Source organism: Dryobates pubescens, chromosome 14 (genome assembly GCF_014839835.1).
Source record: "Dryobates pubescens isolate bDryPub1 chromosome 14, bDryPub1.pri, whole genome shotgun sequence".
Classification (NCBI taxonomy): domain Eukaryota; kingdom Metazoa; phylum Chordata; class Aves; order Piciformes; family Picidae; genus Dryobates; species Dryobates pubescens.
In genome coordinates, this window is record NC_071625.1 from 2,489,293 (window position 1) to 2,511,780 (window position 22,488).

General features: G+C 51.3%; 1 protein-coding gene across 1 annotated transcript; it reads right to left on the minus strand.

The window, feature by feature from the left end:
- Positions 1-13,510: 13,510 nt before the first annotated feature.
- Positions 13,511-22,352, minus strand: RIDA (reactive intermediate imine deaminase A homolog). Its single transcript, XM_009898174.2, has 6 exons — positions 22,234-22,352; positions 18,432-18,537; positions 17,733-17,787; positions 16,333-16,401; positions 14,342-14,397; positions 13,511-13,784 (listed from the first exon to the last, which is right to left on the minus strand). The coding sequence occupies exons 1-6, from the start codon at positions 22,296-22,298 to the stop codon at positions 13,722-13,724; spliced, it is 414 nt and encodes a 137-aa protein (XP_009896476.2). The 5' UTR covers positions 22,299-22,352; the 3' UTR covers positions 13,511-13,721.
- Between the last annotated feature and the right edge of the window lie 136 nt (positions 22,353-22,488).

Sequence of the window (22,488 nt, forward strand, 5' to 3'; positions counted from 1 at the left end):
GGTTTGGAGAAGAGCTTCTTTGGTATTCAGGGCAACTGATCTGGAAGTGCCTAACTAATTTCCTTAGAGGCTTATTTGCAGGGTTGTAGAAAAATGTATTCTTTCATTTAATTGCTATCAATTTCCACTTACAGTAACTAGAATTTGCACATTAGGAATTAGATAGCTTTGTACATAGAAGTACCACCACTTAGACACTTGAGGAGCTTTGAAATGTTTATTACACTTACAGCTTCCCACCCTAAATTGGGATGGATGAACTCAAATCCTTGTCCTTCAGATTCTTTTGTGTATAGTCAAAATTCAATGCCTATTTGACTGTGGTGGAGGTAGCAGAGAGAGGAAACTTTGGGGGTTCCCCCCCCCATGAAGTTTTGAGTTGCAGATCTGTTCTCCTCACCTTTCTGCCCTGCTTCTCTTTGTTTATTGCTGTGGTTTCTGATGTAGCATCACTGGGAAGACAAAAAGAAGTATTTGCTAGCTCAGAGTGGATCTAGCCCAGAGAAAGGCTTGCTGGCTTTGCTAGAAAGCCTGAGGCTTCATTTGGTCATTTGTTGAGGCATGTCTAAAACTGAATGAAATAAAGTGTTAGAAGAAATGCAGCTGAAAGAAGGAAATGATTGGCCCTTAAAGCAGTGCTTTCACCTCTGGGTTTTGGGGGGGTTTGGGGTCTCTTTCTTCATTTCTTTATGAGAGCCTGCTGCAGCTTCCCAGCCCCTGGCTCTGTGAACACTTGTGAGAGGTATGGAGGGAGCAGAGGAGGAGGACAATTACCATCCACTCCTGTCCTGCTTCTCCCAAAAGGAGGTTCAGTAGTGCTCAGGCTGCTTTGGCCAGATAACAATTACCCTGTCACTTACTTCAGCTTCTGCAAAATTAATGAGCTGCTGCTTTCCCATGGTTATGATGTTATGAATTCATAACACTTTGAGAGCCGCTTAGCTGAAGAAGACAAATACAGGCAACACCTCTGCAGGAAAGTCTGTTGGTTACCTTGCTTGTGCCCTGGGAGCATCAGCATCCATTAAAGACCTTCTGAATTCCATGTTTGTTTGTTTTCTTCCCAAACAAGGGAAATGAAATAACTTTGACTGCTGTAAATGTTGTTTCTGCTCTGGGAAATGGCCAGAGGCATGTTTGCTCGCTTCTGCCTGTCCTCACAGAGTGGAAAAACAGTTAATATGAAACATGAAGTTGTGCCAGACCACACTTGTTTGTGCTGGCCTCATGCAGGGGCTCCAAAAATCACTTTTGCTGTACCAGCAAATAAATCATTCTCAGCTGGGCATTGTGGAGTGCAAGAGTTGCTCATAAAGCAAAAGCGAAGGGAATAGGGCAGCTGGGAGGCTCTGACACCCAGGAGTGCTGCTCTGGTGTGAGCTAAGGAGGAGATTAGTTACCCGGTGTGTAGAGCTGTGGCTGTATTGAGCACTGCTCTAAGACACCTCCAGGGAATGTCTGATCTGTTCAGGTGACTGTGGTGATACTCAGACCACTTTGCTAAGAAACTGCTTCTACCAGAAGCACTGGGAATGTCCCTGTGCCCCAGTCAGTGACTGGTGGCAGCTGTTGCTGTTCCAGTGCCCACTGACCCTGTAATGTGCTGCCCTTCTGCCTCCCTTTTGGAATTTACCCTGTTTTGGTTTGGTTTGTTTTTCTTGAGGCTATGAGATGTGTGAGTGGTTTCAGCTTAAGGCACAAGCTCAGGTATCAGCATGTGAGATGGGTGCTGCTATTATAGCCTGGAGCAATGGACAATCATTGAATCAGAGATCAGGTTTGGATGGCATTGAGCTGAATCATGCTCAAGCTTCACTCACTTCTCCTCACACAGCCTGCCACCCTTGTCCTCCAGTGCTCCTTTTCTTCAGCCAGTTGCTTTAGTCAATATGATGAGTTAGTGAGCTAACTGTCTTGGGAGATGGGTATTTGCTTGTCTGACATGGTCTCCCATAAGATCCCCACAGCAAAGCTGATGAAGTATAGGCTGAATGAACAGAGGGGGGTGGACTGAAAACTGGCTGCATGGCCAGCCCCAGAGGGTGGGAATCAGTGGAACCAAATCCAGCTGGAGTCCAGGAACCAGTGGTGTACCCCAGGGTTCAATACTTGGCCCAGTCCTGCTCAGTATCTTCACACATGATCTGCAGGCTTGAAGACAACACCAAAGAGAGGAGTGCACAAGCATCATGCTGCCACCCAGAGAGACCTCAACAGGCTGGAGAAAGGGGCCAACAGGAGCCTTTTGCAGATCAACAGGGAAAAGGTGAAGTCCTGCACTGGGGAAGGGGTAACCCATTGAGGCCATGGTCTAGTGCGGCACTGTCTCTACAGACAAAGAAACTGCAGGATTTTTATCCATCTTGGATTCCTTGCCTGCTCTCAGCCTCTCTAGCTATCCATTTCTGGATGTGTCATGGGATGCTCATGCATTTCAGCTGAGGTCAGTGATGGCCCAGAGTTCAGGGCAGAAACCTGACCCTCAAATTCCTGAATCTGAGAAGGAGGATTTAATTCTTGTTAAATACCTTAACTGGAAACCCATCTTCCTGGTGTGCTAGAGTCTGCTACCTACTCTTTCTTGGCTCAGACTCCTTCCAGCTGAACATTTGCTGCCAAAGTTGCTCTCTCCTGACAGCTACTAACCTAGAACTGTTTTGTCTTGACTCACATTTCTTCTCAGTTGACCTCTTGGGTTCATTTCCCTTTGCAAAGCCTATTTTACAGGCCGCGTTTCAAAGTAGTTGCTATGGCTACCACCACACGCTTAAAGATAGCTGCTTTAAAACGTCGTCCTCCTGCCACCGTCTGCCGCTTTCAGGTACTGCTCACCACAGCCTGGGTTCAGTAGTCAAACTCTGGCTCAGTCCTAAGACTTGGACGTTTCCATCACTAGGAATCATCTTGCAATCGAAACAGCAGGCTGGTTTGCTTACATGCCAACATAAAACCATATTGGCTTTATTTTACCTTCAAGGCTGATGGTAAGGATGTTGCAGGAGGCTGCAGAATCCAGCGGACTTTGCAGCCCGGGGATTCCTTCTTGCCTCCCAGCCTCTGGGGCCCCAGAGGTCTCCCGGTCCCTGTCCCAGGGGTATATCCGCGGCTGTTCCGCTGCAGGGGGACAGGAGCGAGACCGAGCCCCAGTGCGTAGGAGCACAGCCGCGGGGTACCAAGACAGAGCACCGCGTTGAGCAGCACCTCGGGACACACACCCCCAGACCTGAGGCCAGAGCTGGGCTGCTCTGGGGTCCCCCACAGAACCCCCAAACCCTCAGGTTCACAAGCACAACCACATGCATGCACCCTGAAGCGTTAGCATAGCCTCCAAGTCCACCTCACACCCCTGCCAGACCCTGGACCCCCTTGCGCGGTGCATGGGGCTCACCTCACTTGAAGTTTGCAAGCGAGTGTCACCCACGGGTACAGGCGCCCGGGGCTGAATCCCGTGGCCCCAGCTGCTGTCACGCCGACCGGGGGCTCCTGTCTCGGCTGCTGCCCCTCAGCCCCCGTGGCCCCCGCAGGGCACCCCGAAACGCCTCCGGGGCAGGGTTGCAAGGGGCAGCCTCGGCGGCCGGGGGAGTGTTTTGAGGCACCGTCGTCCTGCCCCGCGGCCCCCCCGGCTCCGTCTCTCGGCGCGGCCTCTCCTCACCTCGCTCCACCCCGGGCCGGGCAGTCGGGCCGCGGCTGCAGCGCCGGCCGCCGCCTGCCGCCATGGGCTGCTCCAGCAGCGCTCGCAGCCGCCCCGAGCAGCTGCCGCCGGCCGCCGCGCCGCCGACACGGGGTGAGCCGGGCCGGGAGGGACAGGTGTCGCGGGGGTCCGTCGAGCTTCGCCCGGGCTTGCAATTCAACTCCTGAGCGCCGGCTTTGTAACCCGCGGGGTTTGTTGTCCGGGGGAGGGTCAGGTTGGACGTTAGAAGAAATTGCTGCACTGAGAGGGATCTCAAAGACTGGAACAGGTTCCCCATAGGGGTGGTTGAATCCCCACCCCTGGAGGTGTTCAGAAGATGGAGAGAGATGGTGCTAAGAGACGTAGCTTAGCATCAGACTTGGTAGGGTTGGAGAATGGTTGGGCTGGAGGATCTTAAAGGGCTTTTCCCACCAAACTGATTCTATGCCTCTTGCAAGGCAATCAGTCAGGAGCTTCTGTGCCTCCCCACAGGCTGTGGCCTCGGTTGGTTGGTTGGTTTGGCTTTCTTTTTTCATTTTTACCCCCATTTAAGCCAGGTCCTGCACTAGGTCCTTTGGTACAATACCTTGCAAATCCAATGTTTGTTTTCTCTGCTTTAAAATAGTAGTGAGCTGAGTGATACCTGAGCCTGTGAGCCTTCCTTCTCCTTGCATCCACCCCAGCAGGCTGTACAGCAGCTGCAGTGCTCTTGCAGCTTTGGTTAGGCTCAAGTCTGGGGTTGCTTAGCCTGGAGAAGAGGAGGCTCAGGGGAGACCTTGCTCTCTACAACTACCTGAAGGGAGGTTGTAGCCAGGTGGGGGTTGGTCTCTTCTCCCAGGCAGGCAAGCAGCCCCAGAACAAGAGGACACAGTCTGAAGTTGTGCCAGGGGAAGCTTAGGCTGGAGGTGAGGAGAAAGTTCTTCCCAGAAAGGGTAATTGGCCACTGGAATGTGCTGCCCAGGGGAGTGGTGGAGTCACTGTCCCTGGAGGTGTTCAAAAAAGGACTGGATGTGGCACTGGAGCCATGGTTTAGTTAGTCAGGAGGTGTTGGGTGATAGGTTGGACTTGATGATCTCTGAGATCTTTTCCAACCTTATTGATCCTATGATTCTGTGAAGTCACAGAGGATTAATTTGGGGTGCAAGGTGTATTTGTAGGATGCTCCATAGGAACACCCTTGCTATTCAGTGGAAGTTAAGTAAAACTTTGGCTTTGTATTCATCCTGTTTAGCTCCTTGCTCCAAGGGAGGATTCTGAGAACCTGAAAGCTGCTCTCACAGATGTTGCCCGTCTGCATTTCATTTCACTGCATTTCTTTCCTGTATTCTTGAGTTATACATCTCAGCTGTTGCTGTTAGCCTGGCTGCAGCATCTCTGCTTCCTCTGTGGGTTTGTTTTGCATTTATTTGTTGCCTGGCAGTGTTTCAGCTTGTGGCTGGGGGCATGGCTGCAGGTTGTGTGGGGTGAGTGTTGTCTGCAGAGCCAGCCTGCATCTGCACACCGAGGAGCCCAGCTGAGAGTATCAGCAGAAACCTCTTTATGCTCTACCTGCTGTCTTGTTCACCTGGTCAGTGTCCCAGGTTCCTCTGCCTTCCCATCCTCTGCTGAAAGACTTTTGCACAGGAACACTGAAGGGCTGAGGGGAGCAACTGAAGCAATCTATTCTGAGTATGTTAGGAATTCTGTCTGAAGGTCTGTTCATGCTGGGGTAGGTTAGGAAACATACTGAACACATCACTCACTGTCATGGTAATGATAAAGTGCAGTTTGTAAGTACAGCTGAGAGAGCTCCACTAACTGGGCCCTCAACAGCCAGGTGTGGTAGTTATTGTCTCATTTAATTTAATAAGATAATTTGAAATGAGTTTATCTGACTCTGTGGAGAAGGAAACAAACTGATATGATTTCATGTGTGACTCTCAAAACCCTGAGGCTTTTCCTAAAGGAAAAGAAAGGCAGCAAAGGGAAAACCAGAGTGGCCATGGCCCACTTAGAGCCAGTGTTTCTCCAGCTGGAACTGCCTGCAGCAGGGAGAATGAAAACTCTCAGTTTAAAATTGAAACAAAACTAGAAGACAGCCTAGGAATGTTGACTGCCATATGTGTTGACTCTTCTGGGGGATAAAGTTATTGAACAGATTGCTGGGAGGGTTTCATTTCCTTGTTTAATTCCCCCCTGTGTTAGAGAATTCTTTGCATTTCAGATGAGAGCAGAGGAATGCTTCCAGAGTTTGCAGCAGTGCATGGCCTGGCAGTGTTTTATAACCCAAATTATATAAAGAGAGAGCTTGAGCTTGGTGGAAGTTAGGAGGGCTGGTGCTCCTAGGAGCTGCAAGGGATTGCTGGTAATAATGGGTGTGAAGAGTTTCTTTCACTGGTAACACCACTTACAAACTCAGCACAACGTGCTGGCCACAACATGGCTCATTGCTGTCTGGCTGTAGGTTTTAAATGCTGTCTGTCCACCTGGTACCATGCCAGGTGAGGGCATGAGAAGCGTCCAAAGGGGTAAAGAACAATAACCCCTGAAAAGATCAACTCACTGCTTTTAGTCATTGCTTAGAGCAGCTTGAGTTTAAGACTTCCTCCCTGCTTTTCTGACCAGGTGTCTGCTTCGTGGTGAGCTTTGTGTTGGGAAAAGGAGAGGCTGAAAGCCAAGGTGTGAGAGAGGTCTAGGGAAGGTGAACAGGGAAATGGATTTGCTGCTTGAGGAAATGACAAGCAGCAGGCTTAAAACCCAGCCAGAATGTGCTGTAAACCTCATTGCCACTGCTCATGGTGGAGGCTGAAAGGATTGAAAAGGAGTTTGGGCAGGTTCACAGAGGAATGTCCACTGATGAACTGAAAGCCAGCTCCCTGGGCCAGGTCCCTCTGCCCTGCCAGCTGCCCCTCAGCTGCTGTCAGAGGCAGGGTGTTGCTGTTGGTCTGGCACAAGCAGCTGAGCTTGCCTCCTTTCTTTGAGTTGCTTGATATTGTGAATTTGGAGGGCTTGGTTGGACTTTGGATGGTTTCAGTGCCCAGGAAAATGAGATTTTAGCTGTGCCATAGTGAAAATTGCTTTCTCTCTCTCTTGTTCTTGCTCTTCTTCAGGACATTGAGACGCTTGAACACATCCAGAGAAGGGCAACGAGGCTGGGGAGGGGTCTGGAGCACAGCCCTGTGAGGAGAGGCTGAGGGAGCTGGGGTTGCTTAGCCTGCAGAAGAGGAGGCTCAGGGGAGACCTTCTTGCTCTCTCCAACTCCCTGAAGGGAAGTTGTAGCCAGGTGGGGGTTGGTCTCTTCTCCCAGGCACCCAGCACCAGAACAAGAGGACACAGTCTCAAGCTGTGCCAGGGGAGGTTTAGGCTGGAGGTGAGGAGAAAGTTCTTCCCCGAAAGAGTCATTGGCCACTGGAATGTGCTGCCCAGGGAGGTGGTGGAGTCACTGTCCCTGTAGGTGTTCAAAAAGGGATTGGATGTGGCACTTGAAGCCATGGTTTAGTAGTCAGGAGGTGTTGGGTGATAGGTTGGACTTGATGATCCCTGAGGTCTTCTCCAACCTTATTAATTCTATGATTCTTCTGCCTTAGCTGTCCTTGCCCAGGTCTGTGGGCACACAGGTGACACTTGCCAGGGAGCTGTTTCTCTTGAATGCCTCAAAAGCCCTTGGAAGCTGTCTTAAAAGCAGCAGTATTCAGGCAGCTGGTTTAGGAGCAGGATGCAGTACCTTGTTTGTTTGTCTGCTGTTCATTTGTGTGTGTGAAGCTATCAAGCAGTTCTGCTCACTGACTCTGACACTGCAATCATCACTTTCCTCAGGAGATCCAACTGGCCCAGTCTGTAATGATTGTGCAAACAGATTTCACACATGGACTCCCAGGGCTTTCACCCTGACATGCCTCTGGAGAAGGTGAAGCCCAAGCTCTTGTCAAACTGAATTTAAGCAGAGAGTTATGAAGTCAGCCTGATGGGCAGGCAGAGCTCATGGTCAGTCTTCAGCTTTCATTCTGAAGCACCTGTCAGAGCAATTCTGCCACTCCTTTGGCTGTGATTTTTGTCTGCCAGGCTGGGCCATTGCTTTATGGAGCCAATGACTTGGTGAATGGGGCAGAAGCTCTAATTTGTTCAGGCTTCCTGTTGTTGAATCATAGAATGGTCTGAGTTGGAAGGGACCTCCAAAGGTCATCCAGTCCAACCCCCCCTGCAGTCAGCAGGGACATCCTCCCCTAGACCAGGCTGCCCAGAGCCCTGAAGAAGTGGGCACTGCTCACCCTCTGGCATGAGGAAGTTCTTCTCAGTGTTTTTTGTTCAGCTCACCTGGAGGCACCCCTGGAAGTTTCCCAGGTGCAGCACAGGGCAGCAGCTCCATCCCACCTGGCACCTTGGATCTGTGCTCTGTCTGGGGCAGGAAAAGGTGGTTCCTGCTGTATTGTACTGGCACCAGCAAACATTCTGCACACTTCAGGTTCAAGGGGCAAAATGAGCAGCACCATCCTCTGCTGGATATCACAGAATCACACAATAGAGGGATTAGAAGGGACCTCCAGAGATCATCCAGTCCAAACCCCTGCCAGGGCAGGTCACACAGGGACACATCCAGCTGGGTTTGGATGTCTCCAGAGAAGGAGACTCCACAACCTCTCTGGGCAGCCTGTCCAGGGCTCTGGCACCCTCACAGGGAACAAGTTTTGCCTCCTGTTCCTGTGGCACCTCCTGTGCTCCAGCTTGCAGCCCTTGCCCCTCACTAATTATCTGTGATTCTCTTTTGCTCTCTCCCTGCCAGAACTGAAAGCAGCTTCCGGTGCAACCACTCCCGCTGCAGACGATGGTGAAACCATAGCTGACCAAACACAGCTGGAACCAGGGGAGGATGGGAGTCTTGCTCCTGAGGAGACAAACCTGGGCAAGCATCTGCTGGGAGAGGAGGCTGCAGCTGTGCTTCTGGCCGTCGAGGGCACAGTCGACTCGGTCGGTAAAAGGGAGGAGCCGGAGGGCACCGAGCCCCTGCCTGCGGGAGCAGAGGAGAGCTGCCAGCTGCCGGCTGCGTGGCCAGAGGAGAGCAAAGGGCCTTCCCCTCCAGCACCAGGAGAAGGTGCTGAGCCCCCACCACCAGGAGCAGCAGAGGACAGTGGGCTGGTAGAGGGCTCTGACAGCTCTCTGGAGGAAAGCATGGAGAAAGTCCATGTCACTGACGAGGAGCAGCTCGCTGAGGGTAATGCTTCTGCTTTCATAAGGTCAGGAGAGCAAATTCTTCCTCTAGAGAGTTGTGCATGGGTCCCTTGGACTTTACTGAGAGCCCCAGGTGAGCTCCTCCAGTCAGAATTAGGTCTGGGAAGTCTGCACAGTGAGGGGCTTAGGAGAATGTGGCTGGAGAAGCCTCAGTCTCACAAGTCCAAGCTGTAGTGAACTCCATCAGCATTTCCAGGCATTATCTCTGCTACTTCCTTTTGTGTCCTGTTTGTTCTTAGCAGCTGATGTGCCCCTAGCATACCCCCCCATGTGCAACATGTTCCTGTGCAGCTTACACCCTTCCCTCAGGACCTGCAGAGCCTGTGTTTAATTAGTCACATGTATTAATTACAAAGCAGCTGTCCCTGTGCACATGAAGCTGGAGGGTGCATGCCTGGCTGTAGAAGAAGAATCAGATGCACCTTTGGCTTACCCAGCCTGCCCTAGGAGCTTGGCTGCTGCCCAGGCAGAACAGAAGCAGCAGTGGAATGCCACTGGGCTTGGCTTTCAAGAAGCATTTGGAGATGATTTATTGCAATGAAAATCCAGGACAGTAATTTGGACAGAAATAGTGCTTGTGATGTGTGTTGGGCAGAGGGGCAATAGGACTGTGTGAAAGCACAGGAGAGCTTCATGGGCATGTAGCTGGATGATGGAGAGTGAGTAGGAACATCCTGTCTGTTCCCTGTGGATTCACAGAATGGCTCAGGTTGGAAGGGACCTCAGAGCTCATCTCCTCCAACCTCCCCACCATGGGCAGGGACACCTCTCAACTAGACTCAGCTGCCCAAGGCCTCATCCAGCCTGGCCTTCAGCACCCCCAGGCAGGAGGCAGCCACAACCTCCCTGGGCAGCCTGTTGCTGAGTCTCACCACCCTCTTACTGAAGAGCTTCTTCCTCAGCTCCAGTCTAACCCTGCTCTCCCTCAGCTTCAAACCATTCCTCCTTGTCCTGTCTCTGGACACCCTCAGGAGAAGTCCCTCTGCAGCCTTCCTGTAGGATCCCTTCAGCTATTGGCAGGCAGCTCTAAGGTCCCTCCAGAGTCTTCTCTTCTCCAGGCTGAGCATCCCTCAGCCTGTCCTCATTGCAGAGGTGTTCCATCCCTTGGGGCATGTTTCATTCAGGATGGTACCTCTCATTCAGGAGGTACCTTAGTCAGGGCCACTGGAGAGCTGACCAAGCTAAATCAGCCTCACAGAAAGGAGCTGGGGCTCTTGGTGCTTTTAGTCAGTGGCTCCTAATTTGATCCTCTGTGGAGGAAGTTCTTCCCCATCAGAGTGGTGAAGCCCTGGAATGGGTTGTCCAGGGAGGTGGTTGAGGCCCCATCCCTGGAGGTGTTTAAGCCCAGGCTGGATGAGGCTCTGGCCACCCTGATCTAGTGTGGGGTGTCCCTGCCCATGGCAGGGGGGTTGGAACTAGATGATCCTTGTGGTCCCTTCCAACCCTGACTGATACTATGATTCTATGGTTACCATTCCCAGGTGAGACCAGAGAACAGGTGGAAACTGAGCTGCTCAGGGAGACAGTAAAGTGGAGGGCCTGAAACAAAAGAAGAAGAAAGAGGAGAAGCTGTGGATAGTGCAGCAGTGACAGGGATAGGTGTGTTGACAGAGGAGGGAAGGGTTTGTTTAGGAGCCAGCAAGGGCTGTGCTGTCCTTACTGAGCACATCTTGTCATCCCAGTGCTGCTGGACAGCTGCTTTCTGCATTTTGAGAGGAGACAGAGTCATGAAAGTTTTTGTGTAGATGAAGAGAGATTTGTATGTTGGAAGCAGTCCAGTGGGAGTGCTGCTTGTAACATGGCTCAGCTTGACCCAAGGCAGGAGTCCTACCAGGGACAGGTCAGCCCCTCTGGGGGGAGTGCAGGCTTGGGACATAGGCACCAGCCCTGTGCTAGACAGCACCATTCACTGCATGGAAATCCCATGCTCCCAGCCTGTCCTTGCAGGGTCTTCTGGCTGGGAAAGAAGATCTTGGACAGTTTGACGTTGTGGTATCTGTTAATCATCCCCTTAGGCACCATCTTTTAGCTAGCAAGCAAGCCAGCAGGACTCTCAGCTGCTGGTGGCTTGCACATGGAGTTTCAGGGGCTGGGAGCAGTTCCTCAAACATTCTTTATCATGGAATCACAGAATGGCAGAGCCTGGAAGGCACCTCCAGAGATCACCCAGCCCAACCCCCCTGCCAGAGCAGGGGCACCCAGGGCAGGTCACACAGGAACACATCCAGCTGGGTTTGGAAAGTCTCCAGAGAAGGAGACTCCACAGCCTCTCTGGGCAGCCTGCTCCAGGGCTCTGGCACCCTCACAGTACAGAGGTCTCCTCATGTTGAGGTGGAGCCTCCTGTGTTCTAGCTTGTGCCTCTTGTCCCTTGTCCTATCACTGGCACCACTGCAAGGACAGCATCACCTTCATCCTGCCCACCCACCCCTCAGACATTTCTAGATGTTGATCAGGTCCCCACTCAGCCTTCTCCTCTCCAGACCCACCAGCCCCAGGGCTCTCAGTCTTTCCTTACAGCACAGATGTTCAAGCCCCCCAGTCCTCATAGCTTTCCCTTGGGTTCTCTCCAGCAGGTCCCTGTCTCTCTTCAACTGGGGAGCCCGAAACTGGACACAGTATTGCAGGTGTGGAGTCAGCAGAGCAGGAGGAGAGGATGTAGTGAGTGCCAAGCTGTACTCTCACTTCCTTGCTAAAGTATTTTTTTTCCCTGTGTTTCAGAGACTGCTCAGAACAAGGAGTAGAAGTTTTGTCTCTCAGAACATCTCCCTGGGGCTGCTTTTCTCTCTGCATGAACAGCTTTTATTGGGTTGGGGGAATAGAAAAGCTTTTATGGATAAAGCCACAAGGCAGAGGCATGAATAAAAGGCATCAGGAAAAAAAAAAGAGTGTTATATATATATGTATTTTTAAGTCAAGCTGCCAAGGCTTCAAGTGTTTGAAATGCCTGAGCTCTCCTCTCCCTGCCCCCCTGCCTCCTGGGCACAGCTAGGATGCATTCCCAGGAGCAGGACCATGCAGTTTCCAGCTGGGAGCTTTATCAGGTTCAGACAACTACCTTGAAAGCTTTGCAAGCTTCAGGCAGCATTGCACAGGGGGTTGGTGGCTTTCAATGGCAATATGCAGGCAGCTCCTCCCAGGGCTAGCAGTGTGTGGAGCTGCTGCAGTGTGTGGCACAGAGGAGGCTGGAAGATGGCAGTGCCCTTTTGCTAGGCTGTAACTAAAGGCAGAATTGACTCCTGCAGAAGGTGGGAGATCTAGAGGGGAGGCTGCAGTGTCCAGGATCCAGGTGGGTGTCTCCTGCAAACTCTGCAGTTTTGAACACATTTATTTCAAGGCCAGCAGTGCAAGATTCAGAGAATGAGAGAATGGTTTGGGCTGGACAGGACCTTGGGCATCATCTGCTTCCAACTTCCCTGCCATAGGCAGAGACACCTTCCACTACACCAGGTTGCTCAAGGCCCCATCCAACCTGGCCTTCAACACCCCCAGGCAGGAGGCAACCACAGGCTCCCTGGGCAGCCTGTTCCAGAGTCTCAGCACCCTCGCACTGAAGAACTTCTTCCTCAGCTCCAGTCTAACCCTGCTCTCCCTCAGCTTCAACCCATTCCCCCTTGTCCTGTCTCTAGACACCCTCAGGAGAAGTCCCTCTGCAGCCTTCCTGTAGGATCCCTTCAGCTATTGGCAGGCAGCTCTAAGGTCCCAGCCCCCAGAATCTTCTCCTCTCTAGGCTGAATAACTGCAGCTCCCTCAGCCTGTTCTCATAGCAGAGCTGCTCCAGCCCTTGGATCATCTTTGTGGCCTTCTCTGGCCTCACTCCAGCAGCTCTGTGTCCTCCTCATGCTGGGGACACCAGAACTGGAGGCAGCATTTGAGGTGGGGCCTCACCCCACCAAGCAGAGGGAAAAGTACCAAGAGCTGCAGTGCCCTGGGAGCTGACAGCTCCCTGTCTTGGAGGATTATTTTCATCCTTAGCTATTGGGAGATAAAAAAATGAACCTTTTTCCCCCCCCAGTTTTAATGATTACTTATCAAATAAGCAAGATGGGGACTGTGTGTGTGATGGAGCATCAAAGATTCACCAGGAAAAGGAATGTTTGTTCCAGAGCAGACAAGGACACTCTGACAGCTGCAGTTCTTTATTCTCATCAAACAGGGCTTCTGGTGAGGGCTTTCTGTGTGTTTTGTTTCAGATTAAACAGGCAGTTGAAGTTGAGCTGGTGTGAACAAGGTGATGGAAAAGGCTACAGTTAGAGATTCATTTACAAAGTTAGCAGGAGATCAAGATTTCCTTCTGCCTGGAATGATTAACCTTCTGTAAGCAGTTGCCTCCAGGGCAGGAAAAAAATATATTAGAGGTCTAAGAGCAATCTGTTCTGTGAAGAAAGAGTTTCAGGCAGCCCAGCAACCACCCCAACCAGCACTGGAACCTGCTTAGCAATTGCAGTGTTCTGTTCTTCCACCTCTGTCATGTTTTGCTATCTAAAGAGTTACTAAACCCCTCCCTCTGCAGATCAGCACAGCTTCCCTTGTCCAGATCAGCCACTGACCCCCAGGCATCTGCTTCACCAGCTGAGTATTCAGTCCCCATCTCAAAGGTAGGGCCTGAGCCTGCCATCAAGCTCAGCTCATGGCTGCACAGCGTCCAGGGTCTGCCAGCAGAGAGCTCACTGCAAGCTCTCCTTGGAGGGAACCCAGGAAGGAGCTTTGATTCCAGCCTTTCCCTGGGCAATTCACTGGCTGCAACTCTTTGGAAGTACTGATAGCCAATTGTAGGGGTAGGGTGTAAAGGAGGAGAAGGGTGATGTCCAACCCTGCTGGTGGAGGCTGCTCAGTCTCTGTTTATAGTCAGGCTGAAGCATCTTGGAGGGGTCCCTGGATGGCAATAGCTTCAATCTCCACTCGGGCACCCTGGGAGACAACAGTGGAGAAACACATTAGGGACTTCATGTAGCTATGTGAGGAGGCAGCTGGAGGGAGAGGACAGCTGGGAAGAAGACAGAGACATTTGATTATCTTCTGACAGTTGTGTTACTGATTTAGTCATGTTAAGTAAGACTGAAAATCCACTTTACTCTTACTGAAGTACCATAACTCCTTGTTCCCAGGGCTGTGGTCACCCAACCACCTTGTTCCCAGGGCTGTGGTCACCCAACTCCTTGTTCCCAGGGCTGTGGTCACCCAACCACCTTGTTCCCAGGGCTGTGGTCACCTAAACACCTTGTTCCCAGGGCTGTGGTCACCTAACTCCTTGTTCCCAGGGCTGTGGTCCTCTTCTCCCATAAAGGAATAGCTCTCTCCTGGTCAGCTCTTTAAGCATGGGGGAGAACAAGACTGGTATGCTTAGAACCCCCCTACATATTTAAGAGTCTTCATGAATATGATTGGAACTGAAGGCAGTGCAGAGTAAGCAAGGTTGTCAGCAGGAAGGGAATGCAGTTGTTTTGAGGCAGGAATGTGACACTTACTTTGGGCAAAGCAGCAACCTGATAGGCTGCCCTGGCTGGGAAGTTTGTCTTGAAAACTGTAAACAGAAGCAGGCAGCAATCACTTAACTGTCTAAAATGCACTCACTGCACAGGTTGAGGTTCAAGGCTACAAGACAAGCAGTCTCCTGTGCCAGCTAGCATCCCCCTTGCTGGTTCTTGGGTCCCTGGCTGTTCTAACATCTCAGCAAGCTGCCAAGCATCATCAAGAAGCCAGCTCCAGCCTGTGATCCAGTTGCCAGGGATGATTCTGCTGGCCACTGCATGGCCTGAGCGCCAACTTGGCTGGAGAAGATGAAACCAGAGTGGTGATGACACAACTGCAACCAGGAGAGAGGGGAAGAGGGAACCTCTCTTGATCTCTGGTAAGGATATTGGAGCTGAATGTATAGAATCACAGAATAGTTCAAGTGGGAAGGGACCTTTAAAGATCATCGAGGCCAAGCCACCCCCTTGCCATGGGAAGAACATCCTGCACTAGATCAGGATGCTCCAAGCCTCATCCAACCTGATTCTGAGCACTTCCAAGGAATTTGCCTAATTCAATTAAAGTTTTATTACTGAGAGTAAACATTAAGTTCAGAAATGGTATTTTCAGGGTCTCAGAGAGACCTCATTCCCTACAACTCCCTGAAAGGAAGTTGGAGCAAGGTGAGGGGTCAGGCTGTTCTCCCACGTAACAAGTGATAGGACAAGAGGAAAAGGCCTCAGGTTGCAGCAGGGGAGGCTTAGGTTGGGTATTTGGGAAGTTTCTTCACTGAAAGGGTTGTGAAGCACTGGAGCAGGCTGCCCAGGGAAGAGGTTGAGTCACCCTCCCTGGTAGTATTGCAGAGATGTGCAGCTGTGGTGCTTAGTGGCATGCTTTGGCTGTGACAAATGACTTTAAAGACTGCTAACAGTAGGATTATATGAGGGACAGCACAGCATCTATCAAGGTCTTGCATCTGGGTCAGGCCAGCCCCAGGCACAGATCCAGGCTGGGTGCAGAGTGGGTTGAGAGCAGCCCTGAAGAAAGAGCCTTGGGGGTGTTGGTTGCTGAGCAGCTCCCCAGGAGCCAGCAGTGCCCTCCTGCAGCCCAAAGGCAGCTGTGTGCTGGGCTGCAGCCAGAGGAGTGTGGGCAGCAGGGCAAGAGAGGGGATTCTGCCCCTTAGCTCTGCTCTGCTGAGACCCCACCTCCAATCCTGCCTCCAGTTCTGGTGTCCACAGCATGAGAGGGACACAGAGCTGCTGGAGTGAGTCCAGAGGAGGCCACAAAAATGATCCAAGGGCTGGAGCAGCTCTGCTGTGAGGACAGGCTGAGGGAGCTGCAGTTATTCAGCCTAGAGAGAAGGCTCTAGGGGGACCTTAGAGCTGCCTGCCAATAGCTGAAGGGATCCTGCAGGAAGGCTGCAGAGAGACTTTTCCTGAGGGTCTGGAGCCAGGCCAAGGGGGAATGGTTTGAGCTGAGGCAGAGCAGGGTTAGACTGGAGCTGAGGAAGAAGTTCTTCAGTGTGAGGGTGCTGAGACTCTGGCACAGGCTGCCCAGGGAGGCTGTGGCTGCCTCCTTGGTTGGGGGTGCTGAAGGCCAGGCTGGATGAGGCCTTGAGCAGCTGAGTCTAGTTGAGAGGTGTCCCTGCCCATGGTGGGGAGGTTGAAGGAGATGATCTCTGAAGTCCCTTCCAACCTGAGCCACTCTGTGACTCTGTGATTCTGTGAAGGTAAAGAGAGGTGTGGAAGATCCACCTGCAGGGATCCCAGGAGTTGATCCCCACATGACAGTGAGTTAGTGGACTAGTAGGACACAAACCCCCAAGAAATCAGGCTGTGCTTGAGCTGGTGACTGCAAGTTCTTACTCTCTTTAATGTTCCAGTTCTGCTGGAATCCCAAAGTATCTGGCCTGACATCATCTGAGTCATTAAGCCCCTTTCCTGACTGGGAATATACTTTGTTCCCCAAGCCATACTGGTGAAAGAGAAAGGAAAGATCTACTTACACTGTTTGTAGACATCATTGATATCATTGAAGTCCTTCATGTCTGCCATCAGCACTGTGGTCTTCACAACTGGGAATGAGACAGCTGCAGTTATTTTAGACCCCTGGCACACACACAAGTTGCATTTCTTGCTGCTGTTTCACACATTTCTCTCAAGGGTTCTAACCATTCAAAAGGGCTTTGCAAACACAAGTTGAGCATTAGAGCTCCCACCTAGGAAACCTGAGCATCTGCTGTGCAATACAGCTGTAGGGAATGGGACATTCCTGACCAGCTCTGGAGGTTCTAAATGTCACTCTCTGCCCAGGTCTTCAGTGGGCACAGAACTGATGAGCAGATCACTTCAGCAAGCTGTTGCCAGCCAACTCTTGGCCAGAAATTACATCATGCCTACTGCCTCAAACAGTCCATAAAGCCTGAAAGAGCTCTTCTGTGGTAAACTTTTTTACTGCCCAAACCAGCATTAATCCTCAGCTGGCTCCACTGTCAGAGTCTTCCCTAGCATACTGCTGGTGCAAGTCCAGAGCAGGGCCACCAAGATGATCAGAGGGCTGGAACACCTCTGCTGAGAGAATTGGGGCTGTTCAGCCTAGAGGGGAGGCTGCAGAGAGACCTCAGAGCTGCACTTCAGTATCTGAAGGGGACCTACAGGCAGGCTGGGGAGGGACTGTTCAGAAGGACTGTGGTGACAGGATGAGGGGCAGTGGTTTGAAACTGGAGCAGGGTGGATTTAGGTTGGACATCAGGAGGAAGTTCTGCACAGTGAGAGTGGTGAAATAGTGGAGCAGGCTAACAGGGATGGGGTTGAGGCCCTGTCTCTAGAGACATTTGAGATCAGAGTGGATGTGGCCCTGGGCAGCCTGATTCAGTTGGAGGCACTTCTGCTGAGTGCAAAGGGCTTGGACAAGATGCCCTGTGAGGGTCCCTTCCACCCCAGTGCAATCTGTGAATCTTGACAGCACAGCCACAAACCTGCTTTCACCTGCAGCAAAGCCTAGGATGCTTAAAATGCCTGCAGAAGCTGCAGCTCTGTCTGTGCCTGAGCTTCCCAGGCCCAGGGAGCTCAAACTCCAGTACCATGAGCAGGAGCTTTGGGTGAGAGGCAGCGTTGCCCTGATAGCCACTGCAAGAGCTGTGTGTTGATTTACTTGTCTCTTAACCCAGACTCAGGATTCCATTTGTTTCTTCCAGCTGTTGACAACTGAGTGCTTAGCAAACAGCTTGCTTTGGAGCCCCTGGATTTGATTCTTTTTCAGTCCAGGTTAAAGCAGCCATTTCTTTGGCAGCAGCTCAGCAGCACAGCAGCTCAGCAGCACAGCAGCTCAGCAGCACAGCAGCACAGCAGCTCAGCAGCACAGCAGCACAGCAGCTCAGCAGCACAGCAGCTCAGCAGCACTCACCATTGCCATAGTCACAGCCTGCAGCTTTCAGGATTTCTCCCATGTTTTTTAAAGCCTAAGGAAAAATGAAGCAAAAGCAACCTTTTAACTATCAGCTCTTAGCATTTAGCTAACCACAGAATCAACCAGGTTGGAAAAGACCTCATCAAGCCCAACCTAGTACCTGCTACCTAACACCTCCTGACTAACTAAACTAAGTAGGTAAAGGACTTGTAACTTGGCTACATCCATGCCAAGCTCACCCAGCAAATCCTCAACAGTCCTCAGTGGGTAATCAAAGTAGGAAATGAATAAAGGGGAGCTTCTAATAAACCACAAGCATGAATCCACCCATTCATTAGATGTAAATGCACAATGCAGCTCCCTCCCAGCCTATGACCTCACCTCACACCACCCCTTGGCTGCTGGGGGAACAAATCCTTCCCCTGTTCCAGCCAGGCTCTAAACCTTTGTTGGGTTTGTTAATTCTGTGGGGCTGAACCTGTGTTGCAAATGTTCTTTCCCACTTCCCTGCAGGAAATAGAGATTCCCCCCCTGACCTCCAAGCTGTTTGGGTAGCAGACAGGAAGGGTAGGATGGAATCACTTCCTTCTGTTTTTCCCTCCTCTTGGGAGGGTGTGAAGTGTGCTCCTCTGTCTCCTCAGTTTCTCTGAGCTCCATGGGCACATGCCAACCATTTGTGGCCAGAAGGCACCTTACCTGCTTAGCTTCTTCCTTTGCCCCTCCAGAGACAAGCTGCCCAGTAGAAGGTTCCAGACCTATCTGTCCTGCAATGTACATGGTCCTGTCCACCAGCACTGCTTGGCTGAGAAGAGAAATCAGTTCTTTAGGTTTCATGTTTCCTTATCAAAGTCATTTAAGCACATTCAACATTTGCTTCAGTAGTTCTGGGCCCCTCAGTTCAAGAGAGACATTGAGATGCTGGAAGGTGTCCAGAGAAGGGCAACAAAGCTGGGGAGGGGTCTGGAGCACAGCCCTGTGAGGAGAGGCTGAGGGAGCTGGGGTTGCTTAGCCTGCAGAAGAGGAGGCTCAGGGGAGACCTTCTTGCTCTCTCCAACTCCCTGCAGGGAGGTTGTAGCCGGGGGGGGGTTGGTCTCTTCTCCCAGGCAAGCAGCACCAGAACAAGAGGACACAGCCTCAAGCTGTGCCAGGGGAGGTTCAGGCTGGATGTTAGGAAGAAATTGTTCTCAGAAAGAGAGATTGGCCCTTGGGATGTGCTGCCCAGGGAGGTGGTGGAGTCACCATCACTGGAGGTGTTTAGGAAGAGACTGGCTGAGGCCCTTGGAGCCATGGTTTAGTTGTCAGGAGGTGTTAGGAATCAGGTACTAGGTCAGACTTGATGATCTCTGAGGTCTTTCCCAACATTCCTGAGTCTGTGATTGTATGATTCAGAGGGCTGCACCGTTCAAGCCATTGCAAAGCACTCTGTTAAAGTGCCAGGTTGTGTCTCTGCTGAAGCAGTTAGCAAATACTGAGGTCTCTAATCACCACAAAGAGACTAAAAGATCAAAGCAAGGATTTCAACCACCTAGCAAACGTGGTGCAAGAGACAATTTACTTCTCTTCAGCTGGTAATTAAAGATAGTTTGCAAAGCAACCAGAGAAAGATTCTTTGGCAGTCACCAGCATTTGCCTTCTCTCTGCCCATTCCACACAAGGATGCCCTGTTCTGATAGCACAACAAGCCCCCAGAGCCACACACCTAGAGCTAAGCACCTCCCTAAGTAGCTCATTTTGGAGCTGAGCTTCCCTTTAATGTCAGTGAAGAGACTCCTTCAGAGACCATTTTTATTACATCTCTTACCTGAGGTGGACTCAGTTGGATTGCCTCAATCCTGTGACTTCACAGAGGGTCAACCTATATTAGGGAGCTGGCAACACACTGCCAGACTCCCATTTTCCTTTTACCCCTGTCCTGAAACAGGGATATATCCTATAACTTCATAAGGGGAAAAGCAGCCAGCAGCTCACCTGATGTAATCAAATATTTCAAGTGGTGATTATTTTCTGTGCCATCAACTAATAAAAGTGGAGTGAATTGCAAAGCTACACCATCTACAGAAGAGCTGATGCAATCTTGCTGGTAGAAAACCTGTGGGCAGAGTAGAGGGGCAGGAGAACCTCCCCGGCCCTGCTGGCCACACTCTTCTTGATGCACCCCAGGATTCCATTGGCCCTCCTGGCCACAAGGGCACTCTGTTGTCCCATGCAGAACTTGCTGTCCACCAGGACTCCAAGGTCTTTCTCCATGGAGCTGCCTTCCAGCAGGACAACCCCAGTCTGTGCTGGTGCCTGGTGCTGTTCCTCCCCAGATGCAGGACTCTGCCCTTGTCCTTACTGAACTTCATGAGGTTCTCCTTCACCCAGCTCTCAGCCTGTCCAGCTCTGGTTGGATGGCAGCACAGCCTGGCAGGTGTCAGCCACCCCACCCAGTTTGGTACCATCACTCAACTTGCTGAGGGACCATGAAGAACATCATCCATCAGAGATGTGGTGTGGAGAAGCATGCTCTTCACAGACAAGGCCTGCAAGGTTAACCAGATCTTTACACAAATGATTGTTGATGGCTAGAAAGAATTGTGCTGTGTCTCTTAGGAAGTTTAACAGCACCAATGATCTGTAAAGACCCAGCTGTGTCAGTGTGTAAGCTTGGACACATCTCCCTGCCTACCCATCTCAAGGCACTGGAAACTGGATGCAACAAAGGAAAACACAAAAGCCCAGTACCAACTGGTCACCAAAAAGCATCCTGAAGAGCTGTATCAGAAGCTGGAGGGCAGCCCTTGCATCACAACCCTGCATTCCACATCAAGCCCTCTGTTTGCCACGCTCAGACCCCATGGCAGCACAGAGATGCTGCAGTCACTTCTTGTGCAACCTTTGCTCACTGAACTTTGACAAGTTAACTGAATCCTGATAAGCTAAGTTAGTGATAAACTTATGGGTATCAAGGCTGCACATTAAGCAGCATTTCATCAAGAGCTACCACTAAGCACAAAAGGTTGGGAGTGCACTTAATCCACAGCAGAAGCAGAGCCATGCTGAAGGCTAGGCCAGTGTGTGTGTGCAGACAAAGAACTGCTGCCTTGTCATGTCTTAGATGTTCTCCTGCCTAGAATTGATGCCAAAGCCCTGGCTGCACCCCACCAATGGGTTTGCAGAAGTTAACCTTTAACTCATGTCTGTGTTTCTACACTTTGTATTTCTCCACCTTTGTAATTCCTATAAAGAAAACACAGATTGAAGCTCAGAAAGCTCAAAGTAATGGAGGCAAAAAAAATGTCCCCTCATTCTGGTGCTGCTTGCCTGGGAGAACAGCCTGACCCCCACCTGGCTACAACCTCCCTGCAGGGAGTTGGAGAGAGCAAGAAGGTCTCCCCTGAGCCTCCTCTTCTGCAGGCTAAGCAACCCCAGCTCCCTCAGCCTCTCCTCCCAGGGCTGTGCTCCAGACCCCTCCCCAGCTTTGTTGCCCTTCTCTGGATATTTTCCAGTACCTCAACATCTCTCCTGAACTGAGGAGCCCAGAACTGGGCACAGGACTCAAGGCACGGCCTGACCAGTGCTGAGTAGAGGGGAAGAATAACCTCCCTTGTCCTGCTGGCCACACTGTTCCTGCTTCAGGCCAGGATGCCCATGGCTCTCCTGGCCACCCTGCTGGCTCATGTGCACCTTTTCACACGCAAACAGCAAAGAGGAACCTTTCTCCAATTAAAATCGGGATTACTTCTATGCATTCATTTATTTCTACACTGGGAGCTGTTGCAACAGCTTACTTGTGAAAAAGAGCAACATATACAGCACTTACTTATTCACTTCGGGGTTTTTTAGACTGAAAAGCGTTTGTAACCTTTTGGAAATCAAAAAGAAGAGAAGATTTGCGATCCCCCTGCAGGCAGCTTCCCAGCTGCCAAGGCACGTCCTGGACCGGGCTCAGCCTTTGCTTTCGGTCGCCTCCAGCCTGCGCTCGCTGCCACTTCCTTATGCAACAGGCGGTTTGCTAGAGGAGCGTTTTCCCTCCAGAGGAATCGCTCTTTCTTTTGAAGTTTTGCCTTTTCTTTTATCTTTCCTTTTCTTTCCTTTTCTTTTCTTTCCTTTTCTTTCCTTTTCTTTTTTTCTTTCCTTTTCTTTTCTTTTTTTTTCTTTCCTTTTCTTTTTTCTTTCCTTTTCCTTTTCTCTTTCCTTTTCCTTTCCTTTTCCTTTTCTCCTTCCTTTTCCTTTTTCCCTTTTTTCAGTCATTGCTTATCACTAATTTCAGAGTTATTTTCCTACACTGACACTCCAAGAGACATTTAAAAACCTCACCTACAACCATCAGGACCTCACTGCCCTGCAGTTCGCACTGCAGATCCCTTAGCTCTGTAAGCTGTCGGGGGGTTACCGGGGAGAGATCCGCCTTGCCCAGGGCTGCCTGACCGACCACCCTTCAGGGATCTGCTGGAAACTCATCGGGCGATTCCCGCTCCCGCTTGCTCCGTGAGACCTCCCACTCGCTAGGCCATACCTGTAGGGTCCCAGTGCAGCTGGGGCCTTAGCAGTGCTGATTATTCTCTTCACAAGGGAGGTCATAGCTGCCGCCGTCACCGCCAGAGCCTTCCTCTCCGCCCGCCCGTCCGTGCACCTCCCTAGCGCCCCCAGCCCCTGCCGCCGCACCGCCTGCGCTGCGCCGCAAGGGCTTCTGGGAAGTGTAGTCCCACGTGGCGGAAGTGAGGGTGCGCGCGCGGTGCGGGTTTCCGGCCGGCAGCGTGCAGCGCGCAGC